This window comes from Panthera onca, chromosome F2, assembly GCF_046562875.1.
Source record: "Panthera onca isolate mPanOnc1 chromosome F2, mPanOnc1 haplotype 2, whole genome shotgun sequence".
In the NCBI taxonomy this organism is placed as follows: Eukaryota; Metazoa; Chordata; class Mammalia; order Carnivora; family Felidae; genus Panthera; species Panthera onca.
The window spans coordinates 59,818,933-59,842,755 of NC_138356.1; the positions used below are offsets into that span (position 1 = coordinate 59,818,933).

The 23,823-nt window shown below is 36.6% G+C and overlaps 1 protein-coding gene across 3 annotated transcripts in view; it reads right to left on the bottom strand.

Moving 5' to 3' along the window:
- Positions 1–216: 216 nt before the first annotated feature.
- The window catches only part of TRPS1 (transcriptional repressor GATA binding 1), a 257,738-nt gene continuing 234,131 nt past the window's right edge, over positions 217–23,823 (bottom strand). For all 3 annotated transcript variants that reach the window (XM_060611181.3, XM_060611177.3, XM_060611180.3), the window contains 2 exons: positions 10,429–10,551; positions 217–7,176 (listed from right to left, as the gene is read on the bottom strand). In XM_060611181.3, the coding sequence (XP_060467164.2) occupies positions 6,115–7,176; positions 10,429–10,551 (1,185 nt within the window). In that variant the 3' untranslated portion in view covers positions 217–6,114. The remainder of the gene's footprint in view (positions 7,177–10,428; positions 10,552–23,823) is intronic.

The following is a 23,823-nucleotide window of genomic DNA, read 5'->3' on the forward strand; positions in this document are numbered from 1 at the left end:
AAAACTACTTAGGTGAATTTACCCATGTCATTTTCCTACCTGGGTTTCTGATTGCTTTTGCCGTTTCTCTCTTTCAAAATCATCCTTTACGAACCCTCCTCTGATTAATTTCATTTTAAGCAAACAATGTGTGTAATATATTAATATATTAATATGAATTTATGGAGATTATCAGGATCTTCACATCATATGTGGGTACACTGAAATGAATCAAAGTTAAACTTCAAACACAGTTTTTATATATCGTAAAACAATCATTACCCAATACTCAACACTCAATACTTAATAAATGTTTTTGAAATAAACACAATTTTTATTGTTAACCCTCCTCAAGAAACTAGTATATATATTTTTTCTTTTATACAAGATCTATCAATAAAAGATTGGTTAAAGAAAAAAAAAAGCAAAGCAAAACAAGCTGAGAGACTCCAGGACTTTTCAATCTTAGTCTTATTTTTGAGAATGGTGATTTGATTTCACCATCTCAACTCATCAGAGCCTGTCTACATGTCACAATGGTCTGTGTTTCCTATTTCTACGTGCATGAAAGTGAATCCATATAAACCATACCAACGCCATTATATATAACTGGTGGTAAAACTTTATTATTCAAGTTTAGATGTAACAGACATCTTTGCTGCCTGAAGATTGTTTGCATAAGAAATACACCAAGAACATGTTTGTGAGTAGAAATGAACATGCACTATGAAAACAAAATTAAATAAAACAAAAAAAATTCCATGTGTTGTAAGAACAGACTATTATAGCCAACATTCTAATATTCAAATCAGGACTACAAATTGAATTTTTTCTTAGCAACATGAAATCATTCCATATGAAAGACATTTTCTGCTGGTGAATATTGCTGTAAGTTAATTTTACATTGGCATTTTGAGATGTTTCCCAACCCCGTCCCACCCCCCCCCCCCCCCATTCCATGTTGTCAAACAGTCCACCCTAAGGAATTTGGCATTTCTTACTGTGATATTTGCCTTGTTGGTAGCCATTAAGAAACTATGGTTTTATCAGCCTTGTAATAGTTTTGCCTCTTCATAGTCAACACTATAGGCTGCTTGGTATGATATTTACAGCTCATCTTTTTAAGAAACATGACCCCAACCTTTTCTGGCCCTTGGGAACTGAGAGTTTAAATAAGCCCCTTGGCCATATAATAATACTTGGCATTCTCATGGTGCCTTTCAACCAAGGATCTCAAAGTGCTTTACAAAACAAGTACTACATTACCATTATTATTATTATTAATATTATTATTATTAATATATTTTTTTTCCATTTTACAGGTGAGGAACCTGAGGAACGAAAAGAAAAAGTGATTTGCTGCAGGTCATATAACGAAAAACAACCAGGGGTAGAATCAGGATCCAGTTTGGGGACTTATGGGTCCTGAAGGACCATCTTCTCTGATGAAGGCTATACGTTATTTCCATGTAAAATTACTCTCGCTTTTCTCTGGTGTAGGACGGAGTGAAGCTTACAGCTCTACCTTTCCTTTCAAGAGAACCACACGTTATCCAGTTTCCATGTGTGGATCAATGTTGAATTTCACATTTTCTTCATCCCTGACTTCACACACTTCTGCCCTAGCATCTTTCAGAGGTCTTAATTACTGCAAATAATTGTGGATGATTTCTCAACAATTGCACCGCTATCAGGAACGTGTGAATCAGCTATGAAACAGTAATGGAAAACCAAAAGGAAGTGCTCTCCAAATAAGCCATCTCTCTGCCCTTGGCCAAGTCTTTTGGAAAATAACCCAGCCCTTCAAAGTCCCAATGCATGTCTTTCTACCTTGTCTCATTTACAGCTGCCTACTCATAGAATTCCACCTGACACTACCTACCTTTGGTTGGCATATTTTGTTTCATATTCTGGTTGAATTTCAATTCCACCATTTTCTCCTGTGATCTAGGGACAGTCAGCAAGCTCTCACCTACTTGCTTACCAAAGATGCCTTGCATTTTTTGCCATGGCCCTCAACCCAAAGACCGTGAGCTCATGTAAACTTTAGGGAAAAGCCTGGCATACAGCACAGAAACTGACCACCAGCTTCTTTACTCCATGTTTCCACCACTGGATGACAGATATCCCCACTCTAGAATTGCGCTAATGTTCACTAACTAAATAGGCAGGCAGTTCAGAAGTCTCAAGACAGGTCACCTTGTGATGTTTTGCAGCCACACAGCAGAAGGCTAATAATTATTTTAATAGCAGTATTGATACTTTTCGATTTATTGAGAAAAATGTATATCCTCAGGCATTTTAAAATATATATACATTTAATATTTTTGGAGCTGTATTTGCATTGGATCATAATAGATTATGTGCACATGTGCAATCATAAACATAATGTGCTACCACAGGCTTCAACAAAGAGCTGTTAAAGATAATCACTTTTTTTTCTTCTCATTAATATTACCTTAGAAAAGAATCCCCATGCTTGTTTTCTAAAATCTACCTTTACTAAAAGAGAACAGTTTAGAATAAAACATCACTATCTTAAAAGTTGATTTTTTAAAAGAACATCTCAATATGTCATGTAGAAAGAATGGGCACACTCTTTTCCTTTTGAACTACAGAGTTAACATGTTAAGGTTTAGAGCTCCATCCTTTTCTCATACACTTAGAGTCCTGTAGTGTCTCTCAATCCACATCCTTCCAAGGTGGGCTGGCTCATGATTTTTCTATCCCAAACAACAGTATGAATATATGGGTGAGAGAGGAAGAAAGAAAGAGTAAGGAAAGGAAGAATGAATGCATGAGCTGGTCCTGACCTAAAATTTGACCCAAAACTTGATTCAAAATAGAGACAAGTAATTTCAAAAGACTTACAGTTTTTCAATGGTATACAATTTTAGCTGGCATATAGTTTTCATCATAGGGGAAGCCTTTTCCAAGAGGGGAAATTCCTAAATCATCTTGAAAGTCCTTAAAAAAAAAGGATAAGTACCTAAATAGCTCATTTAATATCACATTTTAAGGCAAAATCGTTTGGAAACCTTAAAACCAAATTAAAATAACAACCAACCACTTTTGTAATATATTTTGTAAGATGGAACAAAGGCTTTCAGAAGTCAAAAACCAGGGGGTATTTTAGTGTCACAGTAAGTTTTCATCTTTTTAAAAAAAGCCCAACCTCTTCTCCATCAAAATATGTATAATAATGAAAACAAAAATGAAAATAAAATAATCAATAATAAAAGAATATGGAAGATCTATCGTGTCAATGCTATCCAAGAATATTCTACCAAAAGTAGACTGACCATAAATATTTCAAGAATAGTGATATGTATTTTCCAATGCTAATCGTTACTACTATGTCTGTCTTGAGAAAACAAAAATCAGTTGAAAAAAGAAAACAAAAACAAAAAACAGAAGGAATACATGCCATGTGTCCGACACACTGGAGAAATTGTTTACCAAGTAGCTTTGCCCAAAAAGTCATACCCAAGTTAACCAAACTTCTGGCATTTTACTGATTTGAGCAGTCCATGTGTAATGTTGCTGAAGGATTGCCACAGTGCACTTCGTTACTAAGTCCTTTTACTAAGAAAATGAAAATGAAACATTGTTTCGTTGTTTGGGAAATCTCCTCTCTTTCTGAGATGTTTCATGGCCACCTCTCAAGTCTGCCTGTACATTTTGAGATGCATTCATTGAAATTCCTAAGAGAGATAAAATTCTCATCACATAATTTGAATGTTAGAACTTCTCATTCCACCTCCTCATTTCAGTTTATGTGAATATCAGAGCTGGACAGGTGAGACCAGAATAGGGCCCTTTAAAAATGAAACTGAAGCTGAAGGCTTAGTCCTGATTTCTTTTTTCTGTCTCTTTCTCTCCTTTTTTTTTTTTACATGAAAACAAACAAAAAAAATGCAAGAATGGAAATGACAACACATCAAAAAGACATTTTAACTTCATTCACTACGACAGTCACAAACTGGTTGAACTCTACCTGCCATCCAACTTTAAGAAACAAAGACCTGGCACTGGGAAAAAGAAACAAAACCCAAACAAAACAAAAACAATAACAAAGCGACTGGGAATTATGTAAAAATGAGTGCAAATGCGGCTACAGAACGCAATAAAAACATCAGTGCTGCGGGTTCCAGCAGCACTTATCAAAATAATTTCTGAAATGTTTCATCTGAAACATAGACAAAGCAATAAAAAGAGGATATATGTTTATCATTTTAAGCATAACAATGTGAGTTAAGAGCTTAAAAATTAAAAAAAAGAAAGTACTTGGAATGAATAGTGCTACCCTTTTTTTTCCTAAGTAGGCATAAAAATATTTTCATTTCCTTCTTGTTTTCCATACCATTATATCAAGAACTTTCATTTGTTTCATGTTACCGTTTACAACTTTAATGCACACACACACACACACAAAAGATATCTACCGCAATAGAAATAGTTGCTTCATTTCCTTGTTTGCTACATTTGCAAATGTAAACAGCTAGGCAGAGCCAGAACTGACTCTAATGCATGATGGAATATCTTTGTTGCATACGTACACTGTAGAAAATAATTATTCAATATGTCAGGCACCATTATTTGAAATGTAATACATTAATATTTACTAGAAAAATAAGTTTTTTTTTTCCTATTTGTTCTCCCAACTTCTTTAATGAAATAAGTTAATCTGACAGTGCATCCAGTAGCTTGTAATATCTTCTACATCTCCGTGGCAAAAAATAAACTACTGGTTGGGACAATATAATGCAAATTATTAAAGTCAGTCCTTGTACATACATCCTTGTAGCAAGCATTGAGGCTCGACTAACAGCACCTTTAACCAATTATTTAATGTTTAGTTATTTAGCCCTATTTCCCTGAGCAGTTATGCTGAGGAGTTTTCCCTTCATGGATAGTTTTACAAAGCCTGAAGTATTAAAAGTACTATGAAGATATACTCCTAAGAATCCTATTTAATGCTACTTAACTAAACCTGTATAAATCTAATGAAGGGAGTGACTGGTACATATACCAACTATCAGTCTGTGGTAACGTAACCTTAGATGCTGCCTGGCCACAAAGTTTGGAAATTATATTTAACCAAAAGGAAATAAATAAAATACAGCAGGTTACCTTATGGAGAAATACCATGTATTCTGAACAAGTTAAGCCCATGGTCTGAACTTTTATATCGATCGAATCTTTTGAACTGACGGGGATCCCTTTAGTTACAATGTGCCAAGTGAGATCGGTGACCAAGAGGAGGCTTAAAAAAACAAATCCAAACTGCTTCATCACATACAAGATAGGAATATCTGGCTAAAGAAAAGAATTACTACGTAAGCACTGAGGGCACTGTTTTTAAAAAGGCATATATATTGGGACAAAATGAACCTAAACTGCAAATGAAAGGACTGTTTTTGAAAGGAGTATCTGAACATCTAAAGGACAAAAATATCAGAGAGGGTGTGCATGTGTATGTACAGGCAGGGCTGGCCCAAATCACTGTGCCACCGTCTGTCACTTTCCTCGCTGCTCTCTCACCAAGCCTAACCACAGCTCACATTTCTAGGTCTAAATCCGAAACACCGTCAATGAGAGGAGACTGATGTAAGAGGCGCCATTTTCCTTTCACTGCCCTGGAGATTAGATTTCTCCTCATCTGCCTAGGATTTCATGATACTTCTAAATTTAGGCAACAATTTATGGGTTGATGAACAAATGGACCAATGGCCAGCCCAATACTGCATTAGTATCATAATCTGTAAACCCTTTCAAATTCGAGATAGCTTTGATCTCTTTCTTTACAAACATAAAATAGAGTCTGGAGATACTTCTTATGGACCATTTCCACAGTACACATTCGCCAAGATGGTTCTGACTTGCTAGGTTCTAAAACACGACTATTTACCATCTTCCATTTTTTTTTTTTTGTTTGTTTCTCACTGACCATTTGTCTCACTTTTTAATCTTGGTAACCTACTCATCAAAAGAAAGAATAAAAGAAGGGAATTTCATGTTGGATAAGGCAGGCTCTATGAAGTATTTTTTAATAGGTCTTCATAAGACATTACAAGCTATTGAATTCCCATCAAGAAAACCTATTTCTATTTAATTGTGCTAAGTGCTAAGGTTTTACTCTTTAGGTTTTCCATTTTTTTCCACTTGTGCATTGTTCCTATGCAGGCCCCTCTGGATATGAGTTGTGAAGTCATATTTGTCCGTGCAAAGATGCTGGCATATGCTGCACTGGAAAGGTCCACTGTCACCATGGCAACTCATATGCAAAGCATACATCACTTCATCCAGAAAGACAATGCCACAGTGCACACATTTTGTGGAAAGTTCATCTTGAGTACTTCTATCAACTTTCTCTGTTTTTACTACATTCAAGGGACCTTCACTTTTTACACTTGACGGTGCCTTCGTTTTCTCCTTGGAGGCACCGTTTGCAGTTGGCCCAGGTCTGGAATGCTTGATCGCCAAATCGAGAGGAATGTCATTGTCTGATCCAACAGCTGAAAAATGAGGAGGCAGATTGAAGGTGGGATAAGGCACATAGTTTTGGCAAGGATTTGGTAGGCCAGGCACATGACTCAAGTAGTGCGGATTCCCAGGAACGGAGAGCTTATATTTACTCCAGAACCGCAGCCAGTCAGCTTCACTCTGGAAGTCATTATGTACAAAGGGAAGTCCGAAAAGGGGGTACTGGTACTTTTCAATAGGGCTGCCTGGTGGTGAATAATTCGGGTGTTTCGCAGGTCTCATGTACTTTTCTATGGGACTGCCTCTCTCAGAACTTCCTTTCCCTTCTGATACGGATGAACTATTTCCTGGGTCTCCAGTACTTTCCTGAGGACTTTTTATCTGAATGTGCAAAGGTTGCATCCTTTTGTGAATATCCAGAGTTTGGCTGACCAGGACTGGCTGCTGAGCAGAATGGCTTTTAGTCAATGAACCCTGGGCTTCGTATTTACTCAGGCTAGGGAGCGGAATTTCTCTCTGGTGACCTTCAGTTAAATGATCTTCTGACCTCCTCTCTAAGGGGCTTCCGTTGACCTGCTCCTCACTGCCACCCCTCTGGTGTTTGTTGAGCTGCTCAGCCTGAAGTGCCTCTGGGTTAAGGCGCTTTCTTGTCCTTCTCCTAATAATCTGCTCACCGTTGTTTTGTTTAATGATGTTTAAAGGCCTGGGAGTCTGCAGAGAAAACACACACACACACACAACACATAAAAGGAAAACATTAAAAAAAATGCATTAAAATGCATTAACAATTCCTCACAAATATGAACCACGCTTAAGTTCAAAGCAAGGGTAGACTTCATGTTATAGATTTACTAAATCTCCTCCTTTTGCCCTAAGCGGGATCAGAGGGAGTAACCAAAGCACACTATTTTAGCCTAATTAAATCATGTCCAACTTCGCAGGGAGGACTGAAAACTTTAATCTACTTAAAAACAGCTTTTCCAAACTCAATAGATTTTGGAATTGCAGCACTGAGTGATAAAACTGTGTAGAAAGTTACTTGAAGAAACGTGATTTTTCTGAAATATTTCTCAACTTCTGAGTCATGCACTAAGATGTCAATAGAGGAACATGGGCGATAGCCTTTATTGACAACTGTGGAAAAATTATACATTGCTACAGGCTGAACTGGGTCCCCTCATTCGTATGTTAAAGCTCTACCCGGCCATGTGCCTGTAGCTGGAGACATGGTCTTTAGGAGGCAAATAAGGATAGATGAGGACATAGAAGGTGGCTTTCTGTAAGCCAGGAAGAGAGTGCTCCAAACAGGACCCAACCACACTGATCCTCTGACCTCAGACCTCTAGCCTCCAGAACTGTGTAAAAATACATTCTGTTGTCTAAGCCACTCAATCTATGGTATCTTGTCACGGTAGCCTGAGCTGACCAATACATACATTCTTCTAAATAACTGTGAATGTGGATATAAAGCTATTAAATACCACAGCATAAATAATCAAAGACAAATGAACAGAATCATGAAGAAAGACATCAGGTAATCAAAGCCATATCAGTGGGAGACTTTTTTTTAACCTCTCACTTTATTTCTCCTTGTTTAATAGTATTTTACATGCATAATCACTACAGAAGATATTACTTGTTAACAGGTGAAGCATTTGTTTTCTGGTGAAAATACAAATTCCTTTGTAGCTTTGGTTCAAATACCTGATACGTCATTCTACTCTGTGCTCAGATGGAATGCTTTCACTCAGGTTGGTTTTTATTCAGGTTAAGTACTTTATGATTGGCATTTAGATTATAGGACTAAACTCTATAGACAAGACTATACTAAAAACTTTACTTGTAGTAAAGAGCTCTTTGATTTATAAAATCAAAAGAATAAGTTTAATAAATTAATGCATATTTATAGATGAAAATTTAGGGAATTTTTTTTTAAATTTTATAAAACATTTATTTATTTTTGAGAGACAGAGAGAGAGTATGAGCAGGGGAGGGGCAGATAGAAAAGGAGACACAGAATTTGAAACAGGCTGTAGGCTCTGAGCTGTCAGCACAGAGCCCAATATGGGGCTCGAACTCAACAAACTGAAAGATCATGACCTGAGCCGGAGTCGGACGCTAAACTGACTGAGCCACCCAGGCGCCCCTAGGGAAACCTTTAAGTGGCTAAAACCTGATTTTTCTAAAAGATTACTTAAATCAGCAAATCATTTCTACATAGAATATGAATATGAATATATATATATATGTGTGTGTGTGTATATACATATACATATATATAGTAATTTGTGAATAATTCCTAGAAAGAATGCACTTGAATACAAGAGAGTATCTTTTACATGTTAAACAAGATCTGGGTCTAAATCCTTTTTGGAATGTTTCTATTGTCACAGAGGCATTTTGAAGGCAAGAAAGATAACACACTTGTTGCTGACAATTCAATTACTGGTTTCAGGATGAAAATTCCACATCCCTTGGATATACCACATTCATTTGTTGAGAATGTTCAGGTTTCTAAAGAGCTCATATTTGCATTACAAAAATATGCAGTATTTAATCTATATCTTGTAAGGAAACCGGAAATTTGCATTTATACCCTTTTAAAATCTTTGTAACTTCTGTAACAGTCTTTGACATGGGATGTGAGCATAACCTTTATGTACTTAAATTTATGATTTAAAAAAACCCTCAAAACTGAACACATCTTGTCTCTGGAGAGATGAATATTAAAATAATTATAAAAAAGAGTTTACTTTATATCATAGTTGTTAAATTATCATAACCTGGAAGAGCAGTGGTTTAATTAATTCTTGGCCTATGATTGGCCAGAGTTCAATTAAAATCATTAATGTCAGTACTCATTAAATGAAAGCTTATTGCTGTGTTTAAATGGTGAAGGTGTAGAAAAAGTAAGTTGATGGGGTGGTGGTGGGGAGAATCTTTCTGCTGGCTATATGTAATAACTAAGGTTTTACAGTTTACCACCAATTAGTATTGTTGGCAGCATGCATTTTTTAAAGAGTGCTTCCAATGGTTCATTTATGAGGACGTTTTGTCTAAAACCGTATTCCCTGTAGCTGTAATTTATTCATTGGCTGTGCTACGAGCTATGGTAAAATGCCAAACAAAATGAAAAAGGCAGAGGGAAATAGATTTCTGTTTACTAAGTGGGGTATTCCTATTTTTAAAGGCAGTTCTTGTCAGCAGATAAACTTTCTAAACTAAAAAAAAAATCCTTCGGGAAGTCACACACACAGATAGAGGGGGGAATTTGTGAGTTTAAACTTTATTATAGGATTCTAACTAAAATCTGACAAGAAAGGACCGGAAGGACCTCGGTGAGGCACAGAAAGAAGTCAGCCAGAGATCTGAAAACACAAAGCATCTTCGCATCTTACTCTAGCTGGGATGTGTGCTGTTCAAGCCCTCAGACGCCTCACTGGAATAAGTCTATCGGAAGAACCTAAGAGGTTTATCTGGTGTTGGTGGCTCCTAGTTCAGAACCACTCTTCTGAACGCGCCTGACTTCCAGCCCCCAAAGCAGCCAAGATGACAACTGCAAATTCTAAAGTTAAGCTGAATATAAGCACCCTTTCCCTGCCCTATATTTTATACGAGTATACATTTTTTACGTAGTTTTGAACTCTTAAGGTTTCTCCTTTCTGCCTAAACAAATTTCACCAAAGTCTGATAACCACTAGTTTGACTATCTGTTACAAAAAGTTCCCAGAAATCAATCATTTTCCTCTTTGATATCAAAAGAAGCATAATGCATTGCTAATGATCTCAAATGTATCTCCCCATAACACGGAAGGCCATTTCACCATAAATCACATGTGTTCTCAAAGTGACTGTATTAAACTCTGCGGGAGCAGGCATTGCAAGCCAGGGAATGGTACACATCACACCACAGACCAGGCTGTTTTAAAAAGCTTTTCCTCAAACAGTCTAACAAGTTCTTACCGAGTGAAGCTTCTGGTAGAGGCCACACGCGTTGCATACATATCCGCCATTTGCATTCTTTCGCCAGAGAGAGGTCTTTGTGGTCAAGCAATTGGCACAAAAAACACCCGAGCCTCTACGCCTCTGAAACAGGGAAAAAAACACAAGGTCAGAGGTGAGTCACATGATCAGTGGAGTTAGACCAAATCAACCCAGGAGTTTTGTCTTTAGACTAGCAACAATGACAGTATAAAACCACACTGCCCATAATGAGGTCAGGTTCAATTGTGTTTAATAGGCACCACTGATTTTCATTATAATTAACCCTACAGTGATGGATGAGGTGTGTGCAACACCAAAGGCTTTTCACAGAAACAGCTTTTAACTTTTTGAACTTTGGGTTTTGTGCCTTTAATGACGGCTCCTAAATGCTGAACCCTAAAATATACCTTTTAAAAGTGTCAAAACAAAAGTCAAAAGACAGAACCTGGCAATATGTTCAATACACTTTAGAAAGGGGGGGACCGCATGCTACCTGAGCTTTAACATATAGTCCAGCTTATAATAAATGTGGCATGTGAACCGTTTAAAATTAAACCTGATTTGTGTCTTTTTGTATGTCATTCATGCAACGCAAGTATGAAGAGAGTATAGCACACTCAGTTCTAGTTTTTGGTGTGCAATTGTAAACTTTGAAAGAGAACACCCTCGACTTCCCAAAGCTGAGGGGACCAGTATAAACTTGTGCCAACTAGAGGTACAGTGTTACTGAGAACCCTTATGAGGTGCCTGCTTAAGCCAGACAACATAGTCCCATCAATGGCTGTTTATTTCATTTGCCTCAGACTTGGAAATCACAAGCGTTTCCGAATACAAATTGATTTTAGTGGGCTGAATTCCGTAATCACCAGATTCAAAAATAATCTAGGAATATTTAAACGTAGATAATTAGCATTGCTTGTTCCATTCTTGCTATCAAGTAATGATTCCATTAAACTCATTGAAACAAAAGTCAGGCTGTGTTTGTAGGCGCAAACGCGAACAGGCAGGAAATGAAATGCTCTTGCTACGAAAAAAGACAGCCTGAATTGCAACTTCGCTCTCCTTTCTCTAGGAAGTGAAGCCTTTAATGATAAAATATTCACGTTAGATAAGGAGTGGAAAAAGTCTTGCTGGAACCCTATTTTGTTATAAATTTAGAATTACAAATACCATAAGTCAAAATTTCAGGGATTCATAAAATTTAGGCAATTTATTTAACTTGAGTCCATACTGTAGACGAGTGGTATTCTTGCCAAGAAAATACAATGGTTATAATTGTACTCTGATACATTTCAAATGGAAAGCTTTCTGCAGACATAATTTTGGCTTCAAGACTGGAACACTTTCTTGGCATTGAAAGGGCATTTGATTCATCGGGTGTTTCACAATGTATCACTAAAAAGACCTGGTGAGCAGCCAGTTCCCTATAGGGTAATTTTTCCATCCAGATGCAAGTGCTATCAGAGGCCCTCGTCAGCTAAACTAATTATGATCTTGCAATTGCTGATGCCTGCTCACTCTAACATTCGACATCCTCCATTAATCATCAATACAAGGAAAATGAATGAAACGTAAAGAAATGAGGGCTGGTAAGCTGCACAGCTATAAAAATCTGAAATGAGAGCAATAATTTAACAAGATTGGGGGAATGTTTTTAGTGTGCACAAAGTCAGGCTAACAATTGCCCTTTTCAACCAAGAACACGATTTCATTAGTGTAGCAGGTTGTGCTACTTTAGGTGATGTAATAAAAGCTAGATTTTTCACAAAGATAATCGCTTGCTCCCCTTTTCCTCCCTCTCCGCCCAAGTCAGGACCAGGAACGCATCACGGTTAGAGAGACGACAAATGTTGGGTGTCAGTCCGCAAGTCCCTGATGGGACCTACTGCAAAAGTAGAGACTGCTCCCTCCTGAAAATGAATGAACTATTAGATGCTATGTTTATCAAACATTCTGGGGCCCCTTTTATCTGAAGTAGGTTAGGGAGCCTAGTTAGGGTATAATTGTGAAACTTCCCCTGGGGCCATGCCATCTTTTTCCTAGATCTAAATAACACGTTTGGCAAATAAACACCAACTTGATCCACATAAAGGCAATGTAAATGTCCATTTGGAAACTAACCCACATATATGGCTGAGGCTCAAATTTGAATGTGTAACCATTCACTCCAGCCTGCTTTTCTTTCCTTATGCCCTGGGTGCTTGACACAGCATGCCAAAGTGGGTGTAATCCTGGTTTCAGAGCGCGTTTCAATCCTTGCACAATTTTGTGCTTAATTCTCTTGCAAAGAAAATGCCCTTCATTAGTTAGAGGGAAAGTCCTAAAATTATAGCACTGGTTTCCATGGGCATATCCTGCTTTAAGGAGCACTTATGCTCAACTAAAGAGGTATATTTTAGGAAAACTATACCTTATTTTAAAGACCCAGAGTCTTTAAATGCTAAACTGACCCAGAGTCAATATAGCATGGAGGTTAAAAATCAGATTTAGGAGTCAGACTACTTGCATTCAAAACATGTTTCTGCCTTTTTCCAGGTGCAACTTTAGTCAAGTCACTTAACCTCGCAAAGCTTCAATTTCCCCATCTTTAAAGTGTGAGCCTCTATAGGATGTGGGCAAATGGATGCAATTAAAACAGTGCCAGGGACACAGCAAATACCCAGTAAGGTAGCTCTTTGTCAAAGGGATTCAATTATATTTTTGTAAGAGAAAAATACTTTTTTAGTTTTGTTTTCATCTCCTTAATCTACTTATTGACCATTTTAGAGATGCTTAAGATCTATAGTTGGATATTATCAAATGCATTTCATTTGTGTCAATCTTATCATATATGAGAATGGAAAGTTGAGTCAGAGTGAAATATCTAGGTGTTCACACCTAGAATTCAATAGGAGCATACTTGTGTGGGGGTGGAAAGTAGGAGGGAGGTGAGAAATACTTCACATATTATCTCCCATCTACACAAATTTATCCCTTTGGTAAGCACTATACAACCTTATTTTTGGTGCACTTGGGATTTCTGGAGGCAGCAGAGAATGTGGGATAAGTGGACAGTATCCTTAGCTGTGTGATCACAGCTATCTCTGTTCCACACCTCTCTGAACCATAGCATTGATGAGAGCCCTGACATGGTCCCTCTGCATGTAATGTAACCTGGGTGGACATAAAAAAGCATCTTTTTGAAGTTATCAACATCCTTAGCCCAACCAAATGTAGACAAGCAGTCTGTTGCCAAAGGAAAGCAGAATAGAAATCTCTTGCCCCACTTTTTAGGAACAAGCTTGGCCTTGTTAAAGGGAAAGAAAGGCACTGAAGACTTTATTTCATTCATAGTATATCATGCATGACAGAGTTTTAAAATATTTTGCCATTCTCCTTTATACTATGTTTGTTAAGGACAGAAGTCGTGGCTCCTAACAGTCATCAAATAGTCTAAGTAATAAGCACCTAGGACAGTGCTCTGTCTTGAGAGGCTCAACATTAATAAGTTGAAAATAATCTACTGGAATTAAAAGAACAGAAGAGAGGAGAGATAAGGAGGGGAGAGGTGAGGAGAGGAGAGGGGAGGGGAGGGGAGGGGAGGGGAGGAGAGGAGAGGAGAGGAGAGGAGAGGAGAGGAGAGGAGAGGAGAAGAGAGGAGAGGGAAAGGAAGTGAAGGGAAGGGAAGGGAAGGGAAGGGAAGGGGAGGGGAGGGGAGGGGAGGGGAGGGAAGGAAGAGAAAGGAAGAGAAAGGAAGAGAAATGAATCTTACCTGCTATTATTTTTTTATCATTATTGGTCACTCCTATTTTTGAAAAAAATGTTTTTAAAAAATATTTCTTTTAAATGTCTCCCATTTGAATTGACAAATTTACCTCCAGTTAGGCAGAGATGACTAATGATGTTGCAGAAAAGAAAAATCAAGAGAATTAATTTTCCAATCCTACATTTCACACTTATTTTTGAGGAATAGTCTAAGCCAGGTACTTGCGAGGTCCTGAGGATACAAAATTAGGTAGAACAAGGCTCCAACTCCCCTTTATATAAATCACTATGGTCATATGTTGCTGATGGCTCTATATGTGCATGTGTGTGTGTAAATAATAAGATTACTTCTCCTTTTCTACAAGCTGTTTTTAGGAATTAATAATAACTTATACCTCCATGACATTATTCAGGAGAGAGGAGAATCAAGTCCCATAAGGTCACTTGTGGAGAAGACATGAGAGGAATCCGTAGCTAGGGGATGACACCAGTGGTGTACCTGAGGGACGTATTTAGCAAGATTCTTCCCCTCCTCTCAGGCCGAGGGGAAGCTGCACTATTGTATACCTAAAGCCACGGGAGCCACACATTCTCTGCCCTTGGCTTTCTTAAGTGTCTCTTCTACTTCTTTGTGGGCTTAACTGAAGTAAAGAGTGAAGGAAGGTGGGCCCCAAACCCATATCAATAAGAAAGTCACCTCAACTGAAAATTTCTGAAGAGAAAATTCTGGAATCAACAATCTGAGGAACTTTTTTTTTTTAACTTCAAGTTTTATAGTTTGCCTATAACTTTTCAATCACATTTGTGTTGCCTTTATATAATTTCTGTTGGCTGATAGTTTCCTATGTGAAAAAGGAAGGATGATGACAGAAACAGTTAATTACAAGGACTTTTGAGGCTAGCCCAATGACTGGCCTAGCAAATGCTTTTCAGTGATAATTACTGAGAATTCTTCGGGATCACTTGTTTCAATGTATTATGACCACAATATTGACTTTCACAACAGCAATTTAGATGATGAATTTGGACAACCATTCATGTTAGGATTTGAAATAGAAAATGACACACCCATCTTTTAATATAAGTACAGTTTAATCCAACATAATTATTTTTCCTGCTTTGAAGTGCACCAAGAAGTATAATGGAGAAAATAACTAATCAAACAAATAAACAAATGAACAAAAAATTTAATATAGGTTCACAGCTAACCACTGTGTGGTATCACTGTCATTAAATTTTTCTGAAAGCTTCTGATTCAAGTTTTGCTTTTAGGGGGGCTTAATTCATTAGTCAGTTATATATCAGTGGGTTGAGACTTGGTACAAGTGTTGGTTACTAAGCCCAGATGTGACTTAAGAAAAAAATGAAAAGGTTTAAATTGGTTTAGCTGTTTTTATTGCTCATATTATTATTTGAAAATCAGCCAAAAACAAACATTAAGGTTTTCAAATTCCATTAACAAAGAATTTATTTCATTTGATTAATAAGAAATATTAATTGACTAAATTATTCATTCAAGTGGCTTAATATTTAAAGACATGCATATTTGTCTCCAAGATATTAAAGTCTCCATCGGTGAAAGACTTTGTGCAGAAATGGTCCTTTATATTAGTGCTCTATGAATAAGAACTGTACTGAAACCATGTAATTATGTAACGAGCTTTGATAGGCCGAGTATTTGCTCACATTTTTTATGGTTTATATCTTAGCTATTTTAAATCAAATCAATCTGAAATTTAATATACATGCTGTTAGTGCAGATATACCTCAAATATTTTTTAACTCTTTAAATAATTTCTGTGTTTATTCTAGTATATCAAGAATCTTTTGGGGCGCCTGGGTGGCTCAGTCGGTTGAGCGTCCGACTTCAGCTCAGGTCATGATCTTGCAGTCTGTGAGTTCAAGCCCCGTGTCGGGCTCTGTGCTGACCGCTCAGAGCCTGGAGCCTGTTTCAGATTCTGTGTCTCCCTCTCTCTCTGACCCTCCCCCATTCATGCTCTGTCTCTCTCTGTCTCAAAAATAAATAAACGTTAAAAAAAATTAAAAAAAAAAAAGAATCTTTTGTGAATTTCATTTTAGGGACATGTACAAATGGCTATAAGAGAAACTTTTGGTACAATTTTGTAGTAATAAAATTTCAATGATAAATTAAATCAGCTTGGCTCTGAGATAATTACTGAATGTCCACCATGTGCCTGGCACTATGTTACAAATGGGGGTTACAGTGATGTATGTGACAAATATGGCCTGTCATCTCTCTGGGTTTCCAGTAGAATGTGCTAAAAAATTGTTAATTTGTGGAAATTATATGTAAGCTTTTCTGAAGAAACCAAAGTACATTCTATCAGGAAACCTTTATCTATCTATCTATCTATCTATCTATCTATCTATCATCTATCTATCTATCTAAAGATTTTATTTTTACATAGTCTCTACATCCAACATGGAGCTTGCACTTACAACCCCACGATCAAGAGCCACATGCTCCATCACCTGAGCCAGCCAGGCACTCCGATAAATCTCATTTAAAGGCTGAAAGTTATCTACTAATCAGAGAGGTTACTCTCTGTGCTCCTTTACAAAAATGGGTAATAGTCTAGTCATTTCAGAAACAAGCTGATACTTGTTTATTATCCCATAAGGAATAATACCCTGTAATAATAGGATAATAATCAATAACATTATCCTATGAACTACCAAAAAGTTGATATGTTAAATAATGTATTTATTATCATGTATCTAGTTGACATTCAATAATTATGAATAAATGATGACTATTATTTTAGTCATCATCACTGTTATTACCACTTGGTGACACAGACGGCCACCTCTTCCTCCTTCTAATCTTCCCCAAGAGAGGATTCACCAGCTATTAACTACATATCAGTAGACCCTACAGAATGCACAGAACGCAGTACCTAAAACCACTTAAACACAGATGGTGGCTTGCAACAAACACCTTTAAATTAATAGCCAGAATTTTACCCAAAGCACAGGCAACCCAATGTTTTAGCAAGAGCAGGGAAAGAATGCTGCTGACACAAAGCAATAGTTATCAGTATCTTGACTGACTTTTGTTCCAAAAAGAATTGTGAAGAATTATGCAGCTGAAATGGGTTGCACAGCAAGTCTCTGCCTGATTTAAAACAGCCCTCTTTGCCCTCAGATTTCTTGCCAGAAAACTGAAAAGACTCTACAAGGTTCAGCCAAGCACCCATCTTACAATCATCCTATCTCAGAATTTGGAAACAAAACCTGTTTACCCTGCTTATTAAATTCACTTCCTCAACACATCAGCAATGATAATGGAGACCAGTGTAAACTAAGCTCACATCCCTGGCCAGGAGCAGTAGAACATGCCTCTGTTCCAGGACATGAGGCAATCCATACTCGAGCAATCATGCACTGTACCCAGGTATGAATGTGCCTAAGACTGATCGCACTGACACATCAGCATGTGGGAGCTGCCCCACATATCAAGAAATGCTGGTGTGCCAAACACATTAGCTCCATTTCTTCTGAGATGCAATTGGTGTAGAGAGATAGCAGAAAAATCAAGATTTTTCCATGTATATCCCACACTTCAAATTGTTCATCTGCGGAATTTAGAAATTTGTCACACACACACAGAACCCATTACAAAGGTTTGAAGGACTCCATCTCCATTTTTTGACTTATCCCGTATTTGATAAATGAGCAACCAAATAGCCAGTGTCATACCCAAATTACATAAAGAACCAGGACCAGAGGGGCGCCTGGGTGGCTCAGTCGGTTAAACATCTGATTCCCGGTTTCTGCTCAGGTCACGATCTCAGATTGAGATTGAGCCCCGCATTAGGCTCCGCCCTGACAGTGTGGAGCCTGCTTGGGATTCTCTCTCTCTCTCTCTCTCTCTCTCTCTCTCTCTCTGTCTCTCTGACCCTCCCTGGCTTGCTTTTTCTCTTTCTCTCTTTCTTTCTCTCTCTTTGTCAAAAATAAACTTACTTAAAAAAATTAAGAACCAAGACTAGAAAAACTGAGATCTTTGGAGTTCTACCCACATTGTTTCTGTAATAGTGTTCTGCCTTTACAACAATATGTATTTAGACAGCTCAAACTGTGGTTGAAAATTTATGTCTGCACTGTCTTTTTTCATTCCACGTGAAAGTCATTATTGTCAAAAGAACTACTCAAGTCTTTCACTACTTCTATTTCTGCCACCATGGATCCGTTTTCACCTTCAGCTACAACAGTCATTGGAGAGTTTCTCCACAGGGACTTTCTTCCATGCCAGTGCCAACATCTGACACTGAAAAGGAAGCAAAAAGGCTTTCTGGAGGCACAAACAATTTTAGCACCTCTTCAGCAAACTTCAGTGTGAGAATATAGTTGATCCTGTTTTAATACATTTATTGTACATTTTATGTAAATATATTTTGTAAACACATTTATTATGTAAATTATTCACACTATAAAAAATAAAAATCTTAAATGATCATGATACAGAAGAAATCTGTTGTAGAATAAACCTAAAGTGCAAGGGTTCACCTTCCATGCACTTAAATAAAAACACAAATAGAGTTATTTTATGTATTACTTATGTGGCGTTGCCTTTATAATAGGTAATGATGATGATGATGGTTATTTTGAAAGAAACAGAAAATACCACGTAATAATCAGGAATTCTTTTCTTAGAGTGCCTGGCTGGCTCAGTCAGCGGAGCATGTGACTCTTGATCTCACAGTTGTAAGTTCGAGCCCCATGTTGGGTGTAGAAATTACTTAAAAAAAATAAGATACAATCTTTAAAAAAAGGAATTCTTTTCATATTAGCTAACAGATAATAACTGGTCCATAAAGTATTTCCATCCTCACGGCATTCACATGGTTCTTCAATGGTTCCTAACATTCTTTTGATAAAATTTATGACACTTTCCCCAGAAAAAAATATGTCAACTGTTCGTAAAATAACTTCAGGCTGTTCAAAAGAATGTCCTTCACAAAATGTATCCAAAGATTTCATATCGATCTGCATGCCTGCAGATCCAAAGGTTAAGAACTTCTAACATATATTATCAAAGTTTAGATCAAAATGAATTACCAGGTATTATTATTCTCTCACTGTATTATTATTAATAAATTATTATTATAATCAATACTTAAATAATTATTATTAAATAATGTTTATTTAATTTATTTAAATTTTATTAATATTTAAACATTTAAAATTATTATAATTTAATATTATAATTTAATAAAATTTATAATTTAATTATTATAGTTATAATATAAGTTGATCATAATATAAAATTATAATTATAATAATTATAATTTAATAATATAAAATAATTATAATTATTGTAATTTGAATTAATAATTTAATTATTAATATTATTATTCTCCCACTTTAGTTGATGAGGTGAAAAGATTGGGAATGGTCGACTTATCTAGTGTCAAAAAATCCATCGTAGTCTCTAAGTCTAGTTAAAAACACAACACTGTATTCTAGAAACCATTTCTGAATCAATTATCTATAGAATTCTCTTGCTTGACTACTTTTTGTCCCTTCCTTTTTTTTTTTTTAAGTGGGCTCTATGCCCAGTGTGGAGCCCAAAATGGGGCTTGAACTCATGACCCTGAGACCATGACCTGAGCTAAGATCAAGTCAGACAGACACTTAAGTGACTGAGCCACTCAGGCTCCCTTGTTCCTTCTTTAATAATCACCATCACACATCTAAGATTTCTCAAGACTTACTATGTGTAGGATTATATACTTTAGGCTTAGTTCACAAAAATCCTAGGAGACAGGTATTATTATTATTGTTGTTGTTGTTATTACTGTTATTATTATTCCCTCCACTTTACAGGTGAGAAAACTGAGGCCCTAGCAAGGTTTTTTCAGTTGATAAGTGGTAGGGCTAAGATACAAACCCAGGTCTCCCTCACTTAAGAGCCACAGTTCTTAACTATGTTTCAGGCCCTAGTACTAAAAAGGTGACTGGGGAATTTTTACCAAAAATATTTCACCATAACTTGGCTTTGAAGAACACTTATCTCTTCAAACCACCCTATAACAGCTGATTGAAATTATGCAAGTTTTGAAGTACCAGAAAGAAATGACTCATCCTTGATCAGATATGGCAACGATCTGTTTTGAGGTTGATAAATACAGTCATAGCCAGAGGAACACAGCATTTGGCTGATGGAGAGGTAGTGGTAGGGAAGGGGGATGGGTATAGTACACATGTTTTAATCCTGCCATCTCAAAAAAAAAAAAAAAGGCAAAAAAATGTATGTAAAATAAGCCTCCACTTAAAAGCAGAAATTAGTTGACACCATTGACTTAGTTCCTAATAATGCCAGTTACAAGGGAGGACAGCTGTGAACTAGAATCTCTGTTTTTGCATTAGTCTTGGCTAGAGATAGGGCAGGAAAAACGACGCTGGGTTTTGACAAGTTCTGTAAACACATATGTTCAGATAACAATTTACTAGATTTACTTTATATACTTGTATGTTCCCTGGCAGAGACCTTTTGCAATGTGTGGTATCATCAGTATTCAATAAAAAACACTGCCAATTCTGAACGATGAGGTTATTTTAATAAATTGCTCAGATTTGGATAATATGAAAATATTTGTAATTATTTCCCCTTAAATAGTTCCCTTATTATATATATATATATATATATATATATATATATATATATATATGTGTGTGTGTGTGTATAAATGTACATATATGTATATATATGTATGTGTATATGTACATATATATGTGTATATGTGTATGTGTACACACATATATATGTACATATATATATATAAGTATATGTTATTCATCAACCTATGGAGTTGACTTTGATACTCTCCATGTGTGATAGAGTTTCCATTTCATTACAGAGCAGCTGAGACCAAAATATTCTGAACTCTAAATACTTTTTACAGGCTATCAAGTTGAGAGGATACAGTACAGGTCAGATGTTAAAACATAGCATGTAGTCTGCTCAGCAGAAGGACAGCGATTGCTGCTTATTTCCCCTTAACAGCATACAAATTATGGAAATACAGTTAAATATACTGAAGTTTGAAACAATTAAGAACCAAGTTAAAGATCTGCAAATGTGTGTCAATAAGAGACTCTGACACCAAATATGCAATTTGGACTAAATACTTGATAAGTCTATATTGGAAATACTTGTATTATTGCATCCTCTAGGATTTAAATACACGGGCGGGGGGGGGGGCGGGGAGGGACTAAGAAAAATGAACCTGAACTTCATTTAATTTTTGAATCTATAAATAATTCTTTTAAAATGTTATCTCATTTTTATGCAGGTTTGTAATTCCTTGGGACACATGAAGTTGTAGGCATTTTAATACACCTTTCCAATGGTTACAATAAATGCCTAGTATGTTATGTCAATGTTCAATCGAAGATGTATCTTCAAATGAGAACTCTGTAACTGCTATGGGTGAAACCAAGCTTGAGCAGATAATTTCATTACAGAGGCACTGTGCAGACAGGGAAATCTAAGCTGAGTTTTAAAGTTTTAATAACATTATTTTAAAACGACAAGTTGAAATTATGACTTTCCTTAACAATAATGATGTAATTTTATAATAACTGAAATCTTTCACGGGAAAACTGCTTCTTCAGTAATTCACACAGTCCATTACACAGGGAAGTACTCTGATAGGCTGGCCCTCTGTCACCCGCCCCCACCGGCATTCAAATAGCTCACGTACATGACTTCCTTTTCCATTACCAACTTGTCTGCAGTACCATCTGTAAAAACGAACACATACCTTGTGCTGCCAGTTTCTGCTTTTGCACGTCCATTAGTGGGACTGGCTGCAGCTGCTCAAGAAGAAAGCAATGATTGTCTTTGCTTTTATATATATTTCCCCTCCAGTCCTACCATATCAGCGCAAGGCAATACATCGTCTTGAGGAGGAACTGCACTTAATCACCTTCCTCGGACCCAGTTCTCTGTGTGATCTGGAGTTTGTTAATCACACTGTATCACAGACCAAAGCAAGAACTACCTCATCGCATCAAGCACTCTCGAGACGACCCCTCAGTCACTCCTACCAGGAGCAACAGTTAAAATCATTTTGTACTGTAACAGTCTGTACAGGGAGTAAGTATCAGGAAACCAATACTGAGGCCTGGAAGCAACACATCCTGAGACACAAAACTCCTGGCAAGTGAGATTGTATTTCACGAGAGGGGCTTTGAAAATAAAACACAGCATCTAACTTTACTAAGACTTTATTTTCCCCTGCATTCATGCTTATTCTTCTGTTAGCACTATTTTTTCCCTAGACAAACATTATTAAACTGTTCACGATCTTTGCAGAAGTAGCAAATATAGTAAAGAAATTACCCCAAATTAATTTTTAAAGCGATCTGCCTCTAAGAAACAACATTTCTCCCTATTGTGGGAATGATATGAATGAAAAAAAAAAAAACACCAGCAATTACTAAGTTCTTAAAAATATTTCAGAAAAAGATTTACAGAGAAGGTGAAATTAAAAGCACACACAAAAGAAAGAAAGAGATCCAAAAAATGATTTAAGTCTGTTTCCTGTGCTATTCCACATTTACAAATTTACCCAAAATATATCAAAACTACTCTTTTTCTTAAGAGGTATTTTGCTGTCAGTGTGTAATCAGCTTTGGAACATCAGAATGCCAATTCTACCTTAGCTTCTCATCTATTAAATTCTCTTAAATCATCAAATGGCTCTGCTTTCTCCGCATTTAGGTATAGGAGATAGAATGCTGGATTCCAATTATTTACATATGTAAGTCGCTCCCAGAGGACCAGGGCTATTAAAGAAAGGGCCTATTTTTCTTTTAATCTTTACATTATCAGTGCACTGCACATAGTAGGCATTTAATTAATAACAGCCGAAGTGAACTGACCTCTATCTGAAGAGAGGATTCTGCTAATTTCAATAAACAGACATTGTGTTAAAATATACATATGTGTATACATATATGCATGCTATGATCACCACGTTATACTTGAAGTGAAGCTTTATTCATGAAATCTGTATGGCAGTCATCATTACAAAAAATAGGACTTGGACTGAAAACAGTTTCCCTTTCGTGAAATGCAAAATAAAATGAAAAAGTTATGTACACTTTTTAGACTATATAGTATATGACAGGGGGGCGGGAAAGAAATGGACTTTGCTTAAGCTTCTGAGCAATCTGCAAAACTAGTAGATACGGCATATGTTGATGTGTATATTTGTGTATGGATACACACAAATGAATCCATTGCAACATTTCAGCACTGACGTAGTGAAATGTTGCTAGTTGCTTTTATTTTCATTAAAACAATATCACATTTTATAAAGGGCTAAAATACCAATGACGTTAAATTAAAGAGAAAAAACTGTGAGTTTCCTGGAGAGAGGAGAATAAACATAACTAACTACATGTACAAAAGACTAAAAATGAAATGAAGCCACAGATTAGCTAGGACAGTGTCTTATATGTCAGCCTAATAATTATTGGTTTTAATAGGTGGAGAATAAGATATTAATAACTTGTGATTTGCTTCTATTACTATGTTAGAGTCCTCTTAATTCACATATGTATAGAGAATACTGAATGCTGTGCTTAACCTATATCAGG